Genomic DNA, 18,646 nt, shown 5'->3' on the forward strand with positions numbered 1-18,646 from the left:
GAATCCTATTGAGATGCTGTGGCATGACCTTAAAAAGGCGGTTCATGCTTGAAAACCCTCCAATGTGACTGAATTACAACAATTCTGCAAAGATGAGTGGGCCAAAATTCCTCCACAGCGTTGTAAAAGACTCATTGCAAGTTATTGCAAACGCTTGATTGCAGTAGTTGCTGCTAAGGGTGGCCCAACCAGTTATTAGGTTTAGGGGGCAAACACTTTTTCACACCACTGTACATGAAACCACTGCCAGCAGCTAGTTAGCTTATAGGTAAGCACAAAGACTGGAAAGACTGGAAACACTGGAAACATGCTAACTTCCTGGAGCCTTGTTGTCACAGGTAGGTTGCCAGGAAACTGGCCAAGACTCCAAACTGAAATCTCTACCATACTCCTCATGGCCAATCTACACTGAAAGCATTTTAAAGTGTTTCTGTCTACGAATAGACAGGCTTTGATTTAATTAAATCTATCAATCCACACTGAATCCGTGACCTTGTGCATTTTTTTACGCCTCAAGTCTGTATTTACATTTACGGAAGAGGCCGTCAGTGTGGATTGGATGACAAGTCGTTTACACCACGCTCATGTCTCGCTTACGAATCAGACCCAGTGGGGATTCCCAGTAAGTGTATATTCTTAATATTAATGGTCTCCAATGAAATCCACACAAATTATAAGAATGGTAATTTTTCATTTTCTCACCTCCTGATATCAGATTACAGTGAAACAAAAGTAAGGATAAAATCCACAAGAAACCTGAAATCTGAACAGGACCTTCTTTGAGGCAAATATGTAAAGAAATTGTTTTTTTACCTTACTGTTTTTACACACGTGTTTCTTTTTGAGTACTTATTCCGAACAATAACACTGAAACTGCAAACTTGAAACTTAAAGGCGCTGTATGTAAGAATGTGGCCAAAACAGTTACTGCACTCAAATTCAAAATACTGCCGCGAGTCGTGTCCGCCCCCCCTCCCTTACAGATTCAAGGTTTCTGGACAGCGGCACGCTAGAGACTGATTTGTTTGCCCACGGGCGGCTGCCGTGGCAGGGCCGCGTCGCCACGTCCTTGATCTTCGGTTTTCCAGCGGACCGTTCGAGCAAGTCCGGCTTCTCTGCTGCTAACGCTGCTGCCGGGATACAGCTGAGGAGGAGCCGGCTGCTAATGCTATGTACCGGGACACTGCTAATGCTGCTTGCCGTGCTGCTGTAGCTCAGTCATAACTGTAACTGATGCTGAGACTCTACTGACTGCGTGACTGGTAGACGGCGGTGGGTGGCGCAACAGGCCAAAACACAAATTCAAAACATAAACATGATTTGCGGACTGTAAAAATGTTTTTTAAATGCGAATATTCTGGCTGTACTATTGTTGTCGGTGAGATCAGTATGTTATATGAACATTATTCCTTAGTCTCTGTGACATATTAGGAGGATTTTATGACTATTTGCTTTAGATTTCTTACATATAGCTCCTTTAAATATTCTGATCTGAAGGCCCCTTTTAGCCAGTCGGTGAAAGGTTTTTTTCAATTACTTTAACAAGCAAGTCAAGTCAAGTCATTTTGTTCATATAGCACATTTCATACGACAAGCGTAAACTCAATGTCTTTAAGAAACATCATACATGACAAACAAAATATCATATAAGATAATGCATATATAAAAAACAATCAGGGCTTGATAAAAACAAAAAATGAGAGGGTGCTATCATTATCATTATTCTTAAAAAAGGGGAGATAACAATAATAATACTAATTCCTAAAACAATATTAACAATAATACGTTTTTAGTTTGCTTTTAAAAGAGAACACTGTTGTAGCAAATCATCTGCTTTGACTTTTTAAACCTAAAATCAGCCCTGGAATATAATTATGTACATTTACTCAACTACTGTATTTTTGAGGTACAATTTTGAGGTACTTATATTTTGCTTTTTTTTGCTTTTTTGTACTTCTACTCAACTACATTTAAGAGGGAAATATAATTTTTATTCCACTACATTAACTTGACATATACAATTATTAGTTACTTTTTACATTATGTAGGTACCGTACTTCTTATAGACGCAGTCTATGTACAGTGTATCTAATATGTTCTCCACATTGAAGAACTACAGCATTAAAATGATTTCACATTTGTTAGTGATAAAAACTGATAATGTAATATATAAATATATAAAAGCAGCCACTCTGCATAATGAGTGCTTTTACCTTTTATACTTTTAATACATTTTACTGATAATACTAATGCATTTTTACTCATGTAACATTTTGAATGCAGTTCTTTTGTGATGAAGTATTTTTAGACCCTGGTATTCACAGCACTTTACTGCCCTCTGCAATTCTGTTAATACGGAACTGAGTGAATATCCTGTCCAATCCATCAGGAAGAAAACAAGATGTAATTTACTGGACTTGGAACATTCAAATCAATCCCAAGGTTGCACATGGTTTTTGTCGCTACAACAGCCTTAATCACACAGTTGCATTCTTTACCTTGTACACAAAACCCTTTCTTTCTCCACAGTGTAGTTCTACAAAGCACACATAGTAAGCAAACAGTTACAAAATGCCCTGAACAGCACCAATGATCCACATTTCCTGTGTGTGGCAGGTTTATATATCAAGCCCCACAAACACTGTACGAGCTGTTTGGATGGCGCCCAGCTATCTCATCATTCCATCCTGGTAGCAATCTGCTCTGTCAACAACATCCTTGTTTTCCACCATTTTGCAGAGGAGAAAAGTGACAAGACGAAGCTAATTAATCTCACAATCATCCTGTGATTATTATGCTCTCACTTCCACAGGCGCCACTCGCTGCCTCTCCCCAGGAGTGCAATATATCAGCGAGACGGAGCGGGTCGGTCAGCACGGACCGCCAGCATCAGTCGACTCACACACAAGGAAAGATATTAAACATAGACAGGACAGCTACTGGCAGCGCGGACTCAGACAAGGTGTTAATTGATTAGGGTGGAATCAGAGCGCTGGGGCCCAGCCAGTTTACCACCCTGATTAGACGGATGAGAGGCTCATTTATAAGCTCCACAGTCACAAGATAATTACTAAAACACACAGTAATATATGCAGTGGCAGCTGGGAGCGGCGCCTTGCGGTGATGGACAGGATGAGGAGGTGTGTATGTGTGGGTGAAGATCAATGACTTGCGATGATGCTAAGAGGTGGTTGTTAGACAAACAGCATAACCACATGTCTCATTCAAACAGAATACCAATCAATTTAGGAACTGTGATAAGCTATTCTTAAAAGGACAAGAAATCAAAATTAATTAAATCAGCAAATATTCAACCAGTGTGTCCATCTTTCTGAGTTAGCCTGTAGCCACATAATCTGCATCCCAGTTGAAAACTCCTTAAACACACCTGCTTCTCCCAATCTACATCTCCTTTGTGATTGATAATTGTGTACATCCGGGGCCAGATTTACATAAATAAAAGTGCAGGGCACATTTGTGCTGCCAATTTCATTCAATTTGTGCTCTCTATCTGGCTGTAATTACTGTCTGATTTACTAAGGCAGCAGCAGCTGCGCCTGGGAATGACTTCTAGGTAGATTCAGCAAATGAAGGAGAGCTCAGAAGAATGCAGTCCAGGGCTTGGATGAGATCACAAGGCTAAGAAAATATGGCTTATAGAACTACTAAGGAAGTAATATGATTTCATTTATTCAGGCCTCAGTTCAACTTCACCTGGGAAATACTGTCTATTGCTCAGGAAATTGCAATACAGCCATAAACTATTGATATCATTAATGGCCTAACCAGAACATAAAATGACCAACAAAAACAGAAAATGAAAAAGAAATGGAATGACATAATAAGAAAAACAAAAAGAAAACAAACAGAGAGAGGGCTGAACAGGGAAAAGCAGGTAAAGGCGGCCAAATGCAACTGATGTCTTATCAAAAGAATGCAATTACTGGCCTGTTCATGCAGATTGTAAACATGATGTATAATGAGCAGTTGAGTAAAAAACCACAACTTCCTATCCCCTCTGTTTGCTGTTATTCCTGCTCCACTTACAATATTCAGTTTTGCTTTTTTGTTGGTTTGTTTAAATATCTTTCTTTCGATGTCCCTATTTTCAGCATGTTGTGGTGCACAGACTCTTTGCTGAGCAGTTGAAGGTTAAGGCTTCCTAATGACAAACTTCCTTTAAAATACATGTGTGTTTTTTTTTGCAACTGCTAAACCCAGCAGAGACTCATCATAACTCACCAAAAATTTGCAATATAGTCCCTTACTGCTAGTGCTGTAAAATAAGCTTATTTTTGTGAATAATCTGAAATATCTAACATATCCAACATTTCCTGACAAATGAACCATACTGGCTAAAGACGGATAAGGACAGTGATGGAGGTTTTGGAGGAAAGTTTCTCTTTAAAAGTTGCCCGACAGATCTTTAGGGGAAAAAAAGAAAAGAAAAATATCTGCAATGTTTGCAAAGCTGAATTTAACTACCACAGAATTAATTCATCTTTGACATATTACTGAAAAGCAAAACACTCTTCAGAAACTACAGCACTTAGCCAATCTTCAGTAAAGCAGTGTGATTTTCATGGGCAAGTATTGAAACCTGTAAGTGAGATGGTAACTAATGCCTGGGCTAAATTAATAGCTAAAAACTGCCATCTAATTAACACAGAGGAAGATGACTGGCTGAGAGAAATCATTTGAATTGTACTAGGAGACACCTCTTAAAATATACCCTCGAGAGGAACCCTCATGTCAAGAATACACTCATTGTATGAAGCCAAGAGGCCATGGAGGATGAACATGCTTGAGCAAGCAAAGGACGTTGTTTTCACAGGGGATCATTGGACTTCTGTGAGTAATGACTACTTGGGCGTCACAGGGCACTTCACCGAGAAAGAATGGAATCTGGAATTATTTGCACTGACAGTCAGTAAAACAGGAAAGAATCTGTGTTCAAATTAAGGTGATTTCATTCAACAATGGTATCTTAATTTAGATCTTCTTCCTTTGTGCTAATCAATTCCTTGATTTCATATTAAAATATCCATTATTGCAAGCTTCAGTCTTATAAAGAAACTAGAATCGCAGCTTCAGGGTTGTATGTCTCTACGAACCAGTCAAGTTGCAGTTACAGTTTCTATCCATGTCTGTCCAGACTCATGTAGTCATGACAATTCTAGATGGCTGTTGGTGCTAGAGCTACCTGAAACGCGCTGCAAACAATTTACAGATTTTGAAAGAATATTGAAACAAAGGAGCGTGTGATTGAGTTAAAGCCTTTTTTAACTTTGGAAGAAAGGGAAACAAAAAATGTCAATGCCGACAAGCACAAAAGAAAGACAGAGATAAGCTGCACTCTGAGCAAACAATCCATGTGAGGAAAATCAACCTGAAGGTATGGAATTAATTACAAAAAATAACAGAACTCAGCATGGAAACTGCTGGGAACTTTGGAGCATTGAAGAAGAAAATACATGAATTAAGAGAAGGCATTAGCAAACTGAAAATAAGAATGGATGCGGCAGAAATAAGAAGTGGGGAAAATGAGGACCCTGAAATCGCTATGACCCAGGTGCTTATCCACAGTCTGCGCCTTCAGAAACAACTGGAAGCAAAATGTGAAGACATGGAGGGACGTGCCTGAAGTAGGAATCTACGAATTTATTCAGTGCCTGAAAAAAGTGAGGGAAATAACATTATTGAGTTTATGGAAAACCTAATATGAGAGAAACTAGGTGTAAACGGTCAAGTCCACATTGAGAGAGCACACTAGGCAACAGGGCTGCACGCTGGGCACGACGACCGTCCCAGGTCAATAATAGTTTGCTTCCAAAATTACACTATGAAGCAAAAAGTGCTTAAAGCCGCCTGGACAAAGAAGGAGATTCGGGTGAATGAACGCAGGTTATATTTTGATGAAGACTAAAGTTTTCAAGGAGTGGGCAAAATACAGACAAGAAGGAAGCAACTTCAGGCAAGAAAGATCAAGTCACACATTATTTTTACTGCAAAACTGAAATTGTTTGAGAAAAATGGAAAAATCAAGGTGTTTGACAACCCCCAGTCCACAGCAGAGGGACTACGTGAATACGGTGTCAACATGTTGCTTACAGCCAAGGAGCTGGACTTGGAGTCTACGCTGCACGCAACAGGCTGGCAGACGGCCCCTTCAGGGAGCAGGAGGACCCCAGCAAGTTAAATGAAAGTAAAACACATATAATTTGTGGGGATTTTAATATTGACCTCCTGAATGTATCCAAACATAAAAGAACATCTGACATCTTGGATGCATTGTATAGTAGAGGGCTCTACCCTCTGATCACCAAGCCCAGTAGAATAACCTTGAATTGTGCAACATTAATCGATAATATTTTATTAATGTTATGGAGAATCCAGTCAAAGTGGACTAGTAATAAATGATATAAGTGACCATTTACCTGTATTCGCAATATATGATTGTCAAATAAAGAGTACAAAGAGGAACAGTGCAATAGATATGTAAGGGTAAGAACTGATGGAGCAATAAACAGGTTCAGGAATGACCTCTTAAAAGAAGAATGGAAGGGGGTTTATGTAGAAGAGGTAAATGCTGCTTATGAGTCATTTCTGAACAGCTACCTATCATTGTATGATAAACACTGTCCCACTACACTGTGTAAACATAATTGCAGCTATAAAAAAAGTCTTGGATTTCAAAAGGCCTTAAAAATGCATGCAAAAAGAAATATAAACTTTACAGAGACTTCATAGAATTTAGAACAAAGACTGCTGAAAAGCAATACAAGGACTATAAAAACAAGTTGACAATTATAATGAGACGAGCCAAAAAAGAATATTATAATAATATAATAATTTTAAACAATGTAATACGAAATAAAACTGCATATACACGTCCGCCTAATCATTTCATTAATGAAAACAATGAGATTATAAAAAATATGGATGAAGCGGCGAATGATCTTAATTTTTTTTTAGTAAATGTTGGGCCTGGGACAGGCAAATACACGGAATCCCAGTGGAATGGGAAAAGTAAAATGCTGCAGTCTATGTTTCTTGGAGAGGTCAGTGAAACTGAAATTAGATCCACTGCAGCAAAATCTAAAAATAAGGCATCAACTGATAGTGATGGGATAGACATGTTTATTGTGAAAAAGACTATTGATTGTATAATCAAACAGTTAAGTTATATCTTTAATCTTTCTTTTCATACAGGTATTTTCCCAAATAGAATGAAAGTAGCAAAGGTTATTCCACTTTTTAAAATGGGAGACGAACACAGCTTTACTAATAACTACAGACCAGAGTCCTTGCTTTCACAATTTTCTAGAGTGCTCAAAAAATTGTTTGTACAAAAATTAGATACTTTCATTGAAAGGAATAACTTGTTGAGTGAGAGTCAGTATGGCTTCCGGACAATTCAAATTACTCATCCAAATCCAGTTGGTCAAAAAATTTTTGTTGTGGCAAGTCAAAACACTCAGAGAGTGAAAGTCTGGCTCTGGAATCTCACGTCTCGCGAGATTTGAGTTGTTGCAGGAAGTTACTGCTGGAGTGACCTTACAAACGCGAGGAGTTACTCAGTTTGGAGTAGTCATGGCTGAATTTTTACCCGATTTTGACAAACACACACACGGAGTACACGGATGTACACGGATGCAGAGCTCATTGAAATTGAAGAGCGGACGGGGAGAGAGAGGGAGCAGTGTTACTTCAGTAGAACATACTAAAATTGCAACAGGCAGAGGAACATGTCCGAATCCAGCTAAAGGTAAACACAGACGTTCATTTCTCCTTTCCGTTATGTTGTTGGATAACTAAATTAGTTAGTATAACTAAATACTTACAATCCAAGCTTATCTGTGTGAAAAATAAAAATCATTTATGTTTCCTTCTGATATTACTGTAACTATTGGTTGTTGACTGTAACTGACAGACCATCTATTTCTTATTTATTTGTGTTTTGAGAGAGGGGCTGGTAAAATAGGGTTGTTCTCTTCTCCCTGCTCCTTTTTGATTATGGAATGTGTATTGTAATTTTATTTTTTTATTGTGACTTTGTTTGCTGCATGTGGACATGAGCAGAACAAATGAATGAATGAATGAATGACAGAGGAAAATGCTTCAAATATGCATGTTGCTGCAGAGAAGATACATATTCTAAAACATATATGCTTCACACACACACGTAATCTGGCAGCACCAAGATCTATACAATCAACACAGTCTCAAGATGAGCACCCAAGATTAGTGTCACCAATTCATTATCTGGCCAAATGTCTCCCCTTCTATTCCTGGGATATGAGGTTGATGGCCAGAAAAGTATTTTTGCAGAACATTATGATGTCACAGTGAAGTTGATCTTTGACCATTTGGAGAAAAAGTGTCATCACATTTTATCCTTTTAGACATTTGTGTGAAATTTGGTCACAATTAGTATATGAATTTTTGTCATATTAGCGTATGAATTATTGAGGTATGACCAAAAACATAGATCACAGTGACCTTTGACTACCAAATTCTAATGAGCTCACCCTTGTTTGTGCCAAATTTGAAGAAAATCCCTCAAGGGGTTCTTGACATGTCGGGCATGAGAATGAGATGGCTGGACCACCTAAAAACATGATGCTTCCCGCCGTGGCTGATATCGGTGCAGAGGCATAAAAAGCAATAACTCACAATTAATCAAAGCCAATTGATCAACAGCCCTACTTTAAATGCATGTATACAAGTAATAGGCATAGTTGTTGACTTGCAAAGTGCATGGGGCAACAGGACTAGTAGCAGACAGGTAAGTCTGTTTGATAATCAACATGCACAAAGTCATAAACAAGGCATAGAATTCATTGTTCCTTTACATTAGGTTAATGAAGAACATTTGCCATGTTCTGATATGGTAGGTGTGGCATGCAGTAGATCAAAGTAATAGCCCATTCATGCTTATACAGACACTAAATAGATTTCATTTGTAACAGATTGCGACTGATCGATCTTTTTCTTTCAAATAACAAAACTTGGAAAATGTTTCCCACAGCATTTATTTGAGCTTCCTTGTTCTACATGAAATGTATTTTATAGCTAACCTATTCTAAAAGGTATTTCCAGGTCTTTCTGAAAATCTCAGTGATGCTCTCATCACTTTTTCCATCTTGTCTTACATGTTGTCCAACTCGTTCTCAATGAGGCTCTACTGAAGTGTGAAATCATAAAGGTGTTCTTTGGATGAATTTCTGTTTCATTGGCGTTTACAGTGGCGCTTAGTAAACGTTCAAAAATGATGGGGGGAAAAAAAGAAACATTAAAGGATAAGTACTGTAAGTAAGTACACACATTTACTTTGTTCTTTTTTTCACAAATGTTCTTAGAAAAATATCACAGTATTCTCCAACATGCTCACAGGGATGGGAATATAACAGGACAATAAATAATTAATAGAATGCAAAAGAAAAGTCTCATGACACCTCAAAGCGTTGGCAAGAAATCTTTTCACTGTTTCTTCTTGGATCCATGTGAGACTAATTTCAGGGAGAAGAAATTGGATTTTTTTTATTTATTTATTTTATTATTTTTTTTACTGACGCTTTTGGCAAGGATTTGCAACACGCTGCAACATAAAGAAGCCACCCTCTAGATGCTGGAGAATACAAGCTGTTGTTTAAAAGCATCCAGTAATTATGTGTAAAGGAAGCCTATCACTACGAAATATCTAGACTTTTATTGTGCTATCCCTCAAGAGGGAAGAGTGGGGAAAAGTGAATGTGTTAACTAAGTAGCATATAAGCAAATGCCCATGAGACTTCAAAGCCCTGGCTCAGAATCTCCAATCTGTCATCTCTTCATACAAGATGAACAAGTGGATGGATATTTTGGTCTCTCACATTCCAGTGCAATGTGGTTGCAAGTCAGTGGACTCCTTCCTGATAAAGCAATTTTTATTTCTACCTACTAACATGCTAGACTGACAAGTAAGATATTTGTGATAGACCAGCCAGTGAAAGGCTGGCACTTTCAGGCAGCATTAATTCATTGGTGTGTGACATTTACAAGCCTGTAGGAAATAAACAAGGTGCTTTTCTTAGCATTTGTTTTTTTGGGTGAACTGTGCAACCAAGCCTTCAAAAAGCTCAGAAGCATAATTGCATTAGCTAAGTGCCAACAGGTGATTCATGAAGCTTAGTTGTACTATAGCTGTTCAAGATTCTACCTGAAGTAGCAACAGAATGACAAAAAAGAGAGTCTTTAAAGAGACGGTCTTGTGGGGGCTGAATTTTACAGTTAACAGTTGTGAAGCAGTTTTAACACACTTAACTGTGGCTTAAGGGATACTCATCTATTAATATGCATGTTTGTCTGCCACGTTAGTTCAGACTGGAATATAATATTTCAACAACTCTTGGACGTACTGCCATGGCATTTGGAACAAACATCTATGATCAGCAGAGAATAAATACTTATAACATTATTGGTTACCTGACTTTTGAAAATTGCAGTTGGTCTAACACTTAAACAAATAATCACAAAACTAATGACATTTCTATTAGCCTTGACTAGATTTTGTGTTCGGAGTAAATGTTAGCATGCTAAGACGTTGAACCAAGATGGTAAACATGTAAACATTATTAACTAAACACTGGAGTTGTTAACACTGTGATTGTGAGCATGTTGCCATACAGATGTTACCATTTAGCCTAAAGCACAGCTGCACAGCCGGATCTCAAGGTGCAGCTGGGGGAACGAGGATGTCTAGTTTGGTGATCCAAGATTTGTGTCTCTGTTTTTAGCAGATGATATTGTTCCGTTGGCTTCATCAAAATGTGACCTTCAGCACACACTGGAGTGGTTTGCAGTTGAGTGTGAAGCGGTTGGTATGAGAGTTATTCCCTTCAAGTCTGAGGCCATGGCTCTCAGACATAAAATGGTGGATTTCTCCCTCTAGAACAGAGGCAGTTGCCGCCCCTAACGAAACACTTCAAGTGTCTTGTTCACGAGTGAGGATAAATGGAGCATGAGACTCACACGTGGTTTAGCGGAGTGTCAGCAGTAACGCAAGCATTGTACTGGACTGTTGTGGTGTACGAGGCGTGCCAGAAGGGAAAGCTCTTAACTTACCAGTCCTACATGTTCTGATCCTCACCTATGGTCATGAGCTTTGGGTAGTGACCAAAAGAATGACAACGTAGGTTGTTATTGGTTTCTTCTGTAGGGTGGCTGGGCTCAGTCTTATGCCTGATTTATGGTCCTGCGTTAAATCAATGACGTACCTACATCGTAGGGTACGTGGCTACGCAGGAGGCTTGCCGTAGCCCCCGGCGTAGCCTGACGTGCACCTCCCAAAAAATGTAACTACACGTCGAGGCGACGCAGACCCAGCGCAGACCGAGAGGGCTGTGATTGGTTTGCTTGGTAGCAATGCATTTCCGGTTCCGTATTTCCAGATTGCGCCATCCCCGCCATCTTTAAACATCTTCTGTTGCGATGTAGATGTTGCAGTATTAACATACTTTCTTCGACATCCAACAACTCCAACTCCAGCAAGATTCTCTCTCTTTCGGTCACCATTGTTCACTGTGACTGGAAAAGCCGGAAGCTAAACAAAGAATCAACTAGAGACGACGATAACCATTCAGGAAAGGAACGCAGCCCCCTACCGCTCTGGCGGTGAATTGCACCGCAATGAAATGGAGTGACGGAGAAGGTCGAAGGGTTCACGACGGTGTCACGGCAACGACGTAGGTACGTCGTAGGTACGCCGCAGGACCATAAATCAGGCTTTAGAGATTGGGCAGACAGATTAAAGCACTGCGTTCTAGCACTTAGTGGTTTTAACACAACACAAAATGAAGCACTGCCACACCCCTACTTTGCTTTCTGCTACCTAGCAGTAAATGTCTGCTGTTATGTAACTTTTGTTTGCTTGTTTTCTGTTTATGAATACACATTAGTTCTTCCAAAAATGCAAAGTGATATTTCTTGATTAAACAATATTTTGTGGTTGGCCATATATAATATTCTGGTCAATAAGCCACAGGCCATTTAAAATCAGTCCACAGGCCAATATTATTAACTAGAATCAACAACTCTTCAGTCAGACAGATCTGCTTTCATTTTCTCAGCCAAGAGTCAGCTCTACATCTAACATTTATCATGGTAAATACTGTTTTTCATCATCATAAAAAAACAACCATGACTGACATGCAGTAAAGACACATCACATTTTCATCATGGATGTTTTCTTTAAACTACAAAAACAAAGGGTTTCTGGAGAGATGTAACTCTTAAAGAATGCATGCTGGGAAGTCTGTTTCTATGCTGATCATGTTTCCTTCTAAACGTAATGAGTCGAACAGGCTCTTTGTAGTTTATTCAAAATCCTGAATGACGTTCTACAGTGTACAGAATCTGTTATACGTAGCCTTCACTCACAGACTTACTGATTAAAGTCAGATGATGATGACAGAGCACAGCAGTGATAAATAATTGTGCGTCATGTGTTTTACACACTTGTCAAAATAACTTTTACTCATCTGTGCTTATCGCTACCATACCATATACATAAACTATTGCTTGGAAATACATTCATAGACTCTAATCTACAAATGAAACATTTTCCCATTAAAACATCTCACAAGCTGTTTCCTTCTCCTAGAGGTGCATTATAAGAGATAAGATGAAGCATACTGGATTGCATAAATAGCATCTCCCCAGCCCACCTGAAAGGCTCTACTCAAGTGCATCAAAGTACTTGAAAAGAAATTAAATTGTTGGGGAGGGGGTTGGGGTGGTGCATGACAGCTTATCAATAGAAGGGGGGGATTTAGGAGAAGCAAAACACTAGCAGACGGCGCTAAGATTCTGCAAATAACTAGAACGGTATTGCTAGAGTCCTTGACAGATGGAGACGAAAACAAACCTGGCTGCTACATTTCCTAGTTGCTAAGCACCACCTGGAGGTAATGAATGTGTTGTCGGCCTAAGAGGCATATGAGACAAGAGGCGAAGTCAAACTGTCTACTCAGACACATTACAGAGGGCAGGTCTGATGCTTGTCCTTGATATGGGTCATCTTGGCCTGCAGATATTCATATGAATATTTATAAAGGTAGATGGACTTAACACTGATAGTCATAACAGAATATTCATATAACATTAGACAATGAACTAATAGTGAAGAGGCCATATACGTAGGCATCACATCAAAAAATCCCTATCTGCCGAGTGTTTGAGGTAATGCCTTTCAGTGTCATGAGCTCATACTGTATCAATCATAGAAGGATCTGTGCAGACTGTGTAGTTTACTGTAGAGTACTTTGAATTTGATTTATATAGAAATCTAAGGGAAAGGTCAAGTTCTGCTGCTGAAGCTAATGTATGGCAGCTCCCAGTCAGAGTTTTATAAAAGAAAGATGACTCACCACACATCCAGTGGAGTCCAACTTCCGGTCAGATATGCAGCGGAAGTTGCGGCTGCAACCTCCGTTGTCTTTGGTGCAGTCTCTGACAGGCCCAAACGAGTCCAGGAGAACCTCCAGGGAGTCAAAGGACGAACTGATCATCAACTCCTCTCTGTTAAAGCAGAAATGAGTGACAAAAAAGACAGCCTTGTTTAGTCGTGTGCATGTGGGCAGCTGTGGCTCAGGAGGTAGAGTAGTCGTCTACCATCGGAGGTCAGTGCTTCCATCCCTGTTGTCAAAGTGTCCTTGGGCAAGATACTGAACCCCAATGGCTCTGAGTGAGTGTGTGTGTGTGTGAGTGATTATGTAATGAGATGGTGGCACCATGAATGATATCCTTGGCCACCTGTGTGTGAATGGGGTGAATATTGCCTGTAGTGTAAAGCACTTTGAGTTGTCGCCAAGAAAATTGCTATATAAATGTACTCCATTTACCTGTTATTATTAATGAGAACAGATTTAAGTTTTGAGCATACACTGGGCCATTTAATAAGGCTTGCTGGGCGGCTGAGAGACTGCAGCTGGTGTAGTCAGAAGTGTTACATCTATAACCACATTCAGTAATTATGTCATGGTGAGCTGACACATCATGGAGTTCACTTCTACAACCCTGCAGCAAGGTGAGAAATGAAACCACTGGAGCTCAAGAAAACCAAGATTTTTAATTGATGTTAAAGATACAGTTGGTAAGTTTTATGAAAATAACACTGTGTCATATTTGCTGAAACTGTCACTATATCCACATGTCTGTGAAAAAAAAAAAATCATGTCCCTCCTCCTCTTCCTACTCGTCTTAATGGCATTTGTTAGAATCAGACTGCAGCACACTGAAAAATACCAATCAGTGCCAAGGAGTCCCTAACATAGCTGTCGATCATGTTAGTCAAATATGAATCAAGATTCTGTTACTGCATTGCCTATTTCTCATCTCAGATGTTTTCATAAATATATTTTAGTGTACTGTTTAGCAGTTAAATGAGCAATTTTGCTGTGTGAACCCTCTAGTCAAACTGGATACTTTGTGTGTATCACTAGTCCTTTTTAAAAAGAGAAGTTTTGAGAAGACTGTGTCCATTGTGCTGTCGTTATGTTTGCAACTCTGAGCAACTGCATTCACTTTGCTGGATGCCTATACTGAGGCCCACAGCGTTGCAATTCAGATCTGTAGAGCTACTGTACAATTTATTAGGTACACCTTGCTCGTACGGGGCTGCAACAAAACCCAGATAGGCTGTGGCGTTTAAACGATGCTCAGTTGGTACTAAGGAGCCCAAAGTGTGCCAAGAAAAGATCCCGCACACCATTACACCACCACCACCAGCCTGAACAGTTGATACAAGGCAGGATGGATCCATGCTTTCATGTTGTTTACGCCAAATTCTGACCCTACCATCTGAATGTCGCAGCAGAAATCCAGACTCATCAGACCAGGCAACATTTTCCAATGTTCTATTGTCCAATTTTGGTGAGCCTGTGTGAATCACAGCCTCAGTTTCCTGTTCTTAGTTGACAGGAGTGGCACCTGGTGTGGTCTTCTGCTGCTTTAGTCCATCTGCTTCAAGGTTCGACGTGTTGTTCGTTCAGAGATGATCCTTTGCATACCTTGGTTGGTTGTAACGAGTTTTTATTTGAGTTACTGTTGCCTTTCTATCATCTTGTACCAGTCTGGCCATTCTCCTCTGACCTCTGGCATCAACAAGGCATTTGCATCCAGAGAACTGCGGCTCAGTGGATATCTTCTGTTTTTTGGACGATCCTCTGTAAACCCTAGAGATGGTTGTGCAAGAAAATCCCAGCAGATAAGCAGTTTCTGAAATACTCAGACCATCCCTTCTGGCACCAACAACCATGCCGCATTCAGAGTCACTTAATCACCTTTCTTCCTCATTCTGGTGCTCAGTTTGAACTTCAGCAGCTCGTCTTGACTATGTCTACATGCCTACATGCACTGAGGTGATGCCATGTGATTAGCTGATCAGCTATTAGCCTTAACAGGCAGTTGAACAGGTGTACCTAATAAAGTGGCCAGTGAGTATAATTTATAATATGACTGCAACAGAAACGCCCCATTGCCATTTATTGAGATCCGATACGTGGCCAACAAAATCAAATATAATTTGATTTTCTTGAGCACAGTTGTTTCTTTATATCCCACATGGTGTCAGTTATACCACCTTCAAACAACCTGACGATTCGGAGTGAAATTCAGTATTCATTAGTTATGCCAAACTGTCAACAATATGCAATTTGCCTTCATTAAAATTGATTAAGATATCACATTCCTTTAGATCATGTTTCATGTGTCTGGGGTAAAAAATGTGCACCTGTCAAAGTGCTCCCTCAACCTTCTGCTTTGAAAGACATTCTGTGACACCCTGCTCTCTATTTCACTTAATGAAGAGATATCTATTGTCATGAATTACAAACACCTGCATGTTTAATTCATTCTGTGTAATCATCATGAGGAAAGCTATGACTTTTCACAGCACAATTACTATGCAAAGAAGGGGACTTCTGAGCTAAAACCGCACCATGAAATCATTGCCCTAACCTTGCTCCAAGCAGTCACTTTGTGTTTCTGTGATTTTTGTGTTCCCTGTAAAGCTCTTGCAAGGTCAATAAGCAGATCATCCAACAGAGGGACAACAGCGTAAGTGTTTGGGATTGGTGGAGATGAAGAACAAAGCAGAGAGGACCTCTGTGTTTTCTTACCGAATCTAAATCACTGAGCTATTTCTGCAGAGGAATAGTGCTGCTGATGATAAACAAGAACTTGTGTAATAGCATTGCCATGAACTTTGTCTTGGTAAAGCAAATGATGACCTCTCAGGCATTCACTTTTCTTTCCCCAATCTCCTCGTACTCCCCTTCTATTCCTATGAGAAAATACAGTGAGTTTCCTTCCCTTTCACAGTCAACTTGATGTTATCTTACAAACCAATTTTTCTTTTATAATTGCCCATTGCTTTGTTGTCATTTATTCTGAGGGGACCTATTGAACAGAGCCTCGGCAGATGATGAAACTCACAGCAAGTGTAAATGCTGAATTATTTTTGACCTGCAATTACAGTCAGGACACATCCGATGATTGTATGGAAAACAATATAACAATAAATATCACAGAAAACAACAAAAAAACAGCTTTTGGTTACTCTTTGATGATGCTACTACAACATTCATCACATCACAAAATACAGAAGTGCTGGTCATGATACTGGAAATTTTGCAGTTCTTTAAGTGTAACCAAAATATTTTCATTTTGTCCCAAGGGAAGTACTAAAGGAAAAGCCACGTGGCCAGAAAAATTTTGTGTCCAAAATGTGAAGGGTACATTCTCCTGGGAGCATGTCTTTCTCCTGTGAACAGTGTACATGTTGTTCTCATGGTGCCTCTAATGAAATGGTCAGGCAGTAACCAAGCATATTGTGATGAAACACCAGGAGATGACAAACTTCAACAGTAAGTCAAATGGAAATCTGGCAATGAAATGTCTAAAACTCTTTGCATGGACCAGATTATTGTTCAAGAGGAATCTCTGATGAGACAGCAGCACTAAATGAATACTTCATATGCATCTCGTACTAACTTGTAATGTGTATCTGGACTGGTAATCTGAGGAATGACATCAGAGGCCTGTACTACGAAATAGGATTTTGGATATTGCGGCACTTCAGGGTTAACCCCGGATTTTCAGAACTATGAAGCTGGCTCACTTTTTACTGGGATAAATCACTGTGGTAAACTGCTCCAGAGCAGGATCACAACTTGTCAGCACCCCAACCACAGACCAATTAAGAAAACTGGGAAAAAAACTATCCTGACATGGACAAAAGTCCTCAGTGACAGATAAAAATAATGTATATTTTTATAGATTAGTAGAATAATTTTATTGTTCCAGGCGGTTAATTTCCTTTTAAGAATGGAAAAGATTGTTAACAACACTAAACACATAATGATGATTTTAGCTGCAGTTTACTTTTGTTTTTTCCCCCCTGGGTGATAGCTGATTTAACACTAATTCCATCACTGCAGCTCAGAATAACACGAGACACCTGTTATGAAAAAAATAGATATCGTTGTTCATTAGTAAAGTTATTAACACACTGTTAATTGGCTTCTGTTTTTATAAATGCAACACTGCAGTCAGATAAAACTCATCAGTCAACAACCACTTTTTCACTCTTTACTTTGGTAGCAGAAACTGTCTGGCACTTTAAAGTGTTCTAATGTGATAGATTCAGAGTAGTTTTCTTAGCATCCAGCAAAATAGCAAGAAATCCTCACTCTATACTTCTTTCATATATATGTTAATACCTACACATATTTTAAGCCTTTTATCCTGATGACTATGACATTTGAGCCCGGTTTCACTCCAAAGTCGTCAAAATCCGGTGCTTGGGCAGTGACTTGCAGCATCAGAAACCAACAAAAAAGGGTGTCCTTTAACATCGGCATGATACAGAACCGGTTGTCATTATAGTTCAATGGCACAAAAGAGTGGCGTTCGCGTCTTGTAAGATTTTAAAGCCTAACTCTGTTATTTTTTCCTAACCCTAACCGTGTGTTTTTTGTTGCCTAAACCCAACCATGTGTGTTTGTTGCTGAAGGACAAAAACGTCAATTTGCGGTGTTGTACGGACATAGTGCATTTATTTTGAAAGTGAGTGAATGTAAAGGTAAATGTCCTGTGAAAACATAAGTGTATTTTGAAAGAAGACAATGCATTTAACAGGCAGAACTTGACACCGTGTCCCAGAACGTCAACAACCAAAGTACCCAGGGTACCTTGCACGTTGCCTGTGGACATGGAAAGTCCATGACCTAACGTCAATATGTGACAAGGTTAGAGGGAGAATGTGTTGGACATTTTGCTGTCCCCAAAACAAAACATTCCTGCAGGACATTAGTATTACCATTTAATTTTAAATCATTTGAAGTACTTCATTTATGGCTCTGATGATGTTGCTCGTAATTAACAACCACGCCTCTTTCACAAGAACATGCTCATTGCCAGGGACGAATTTTTTTTTTTCTTTCAAACCTGTCTGCATTAGTCTTCGTAGCTTAGCGCCACAAAAGGGTGTAAGCTTTTTATGAAGATTGATGCACTGTTAATCTTGCAGTCAAGTATTTTATACCCATACTGTGCGTGGTTGTGACCGTCACCCACCCTCCCTGGAGACTAGCCTATCAGCCTT

At 39.4% G+C, this 18,646-nt stretch overlaps 1 protein-coding gene across 3 annotated transcripts in view; it reads right to left on the reverse strand.

Moving 5' to 3' along the window:
- Positions 1 to 18,646, reverse strand: part of astn1 (astrotactin 1) — a 605,257-nt gene that overhangs the window by 350,455 nt on the left and 236,156 nt on the right. For all 3 annotated transcript variants that reach the window (XM_050074592.1, XM_050074591.1, XM_050074590.1), the window contains exon 12: positions 13,410 to 13,560. In XM_050074592.1, the coding sequence (XP_049930549.1) occupies positions 13,410 to 13,560 (151 nt within the window). The remainder of the gene's footprint in view (positions 1 to 13,409; positions 13,561 to 18,646) is intronic.

This window comes from Epinephelus moara, chromosome 21, assembly GCF_006386435.1.
Source record: "Epinephelus moara isolate mb chromosome 21, YSFRI_EMoa_1.0, whole genome shotgun sequence".
NCBI lineage: Eukaryota > Metazoa > Chordata > Actinopteri > Perciformes > Serranidae > Epinephelus > Epinephelus moara.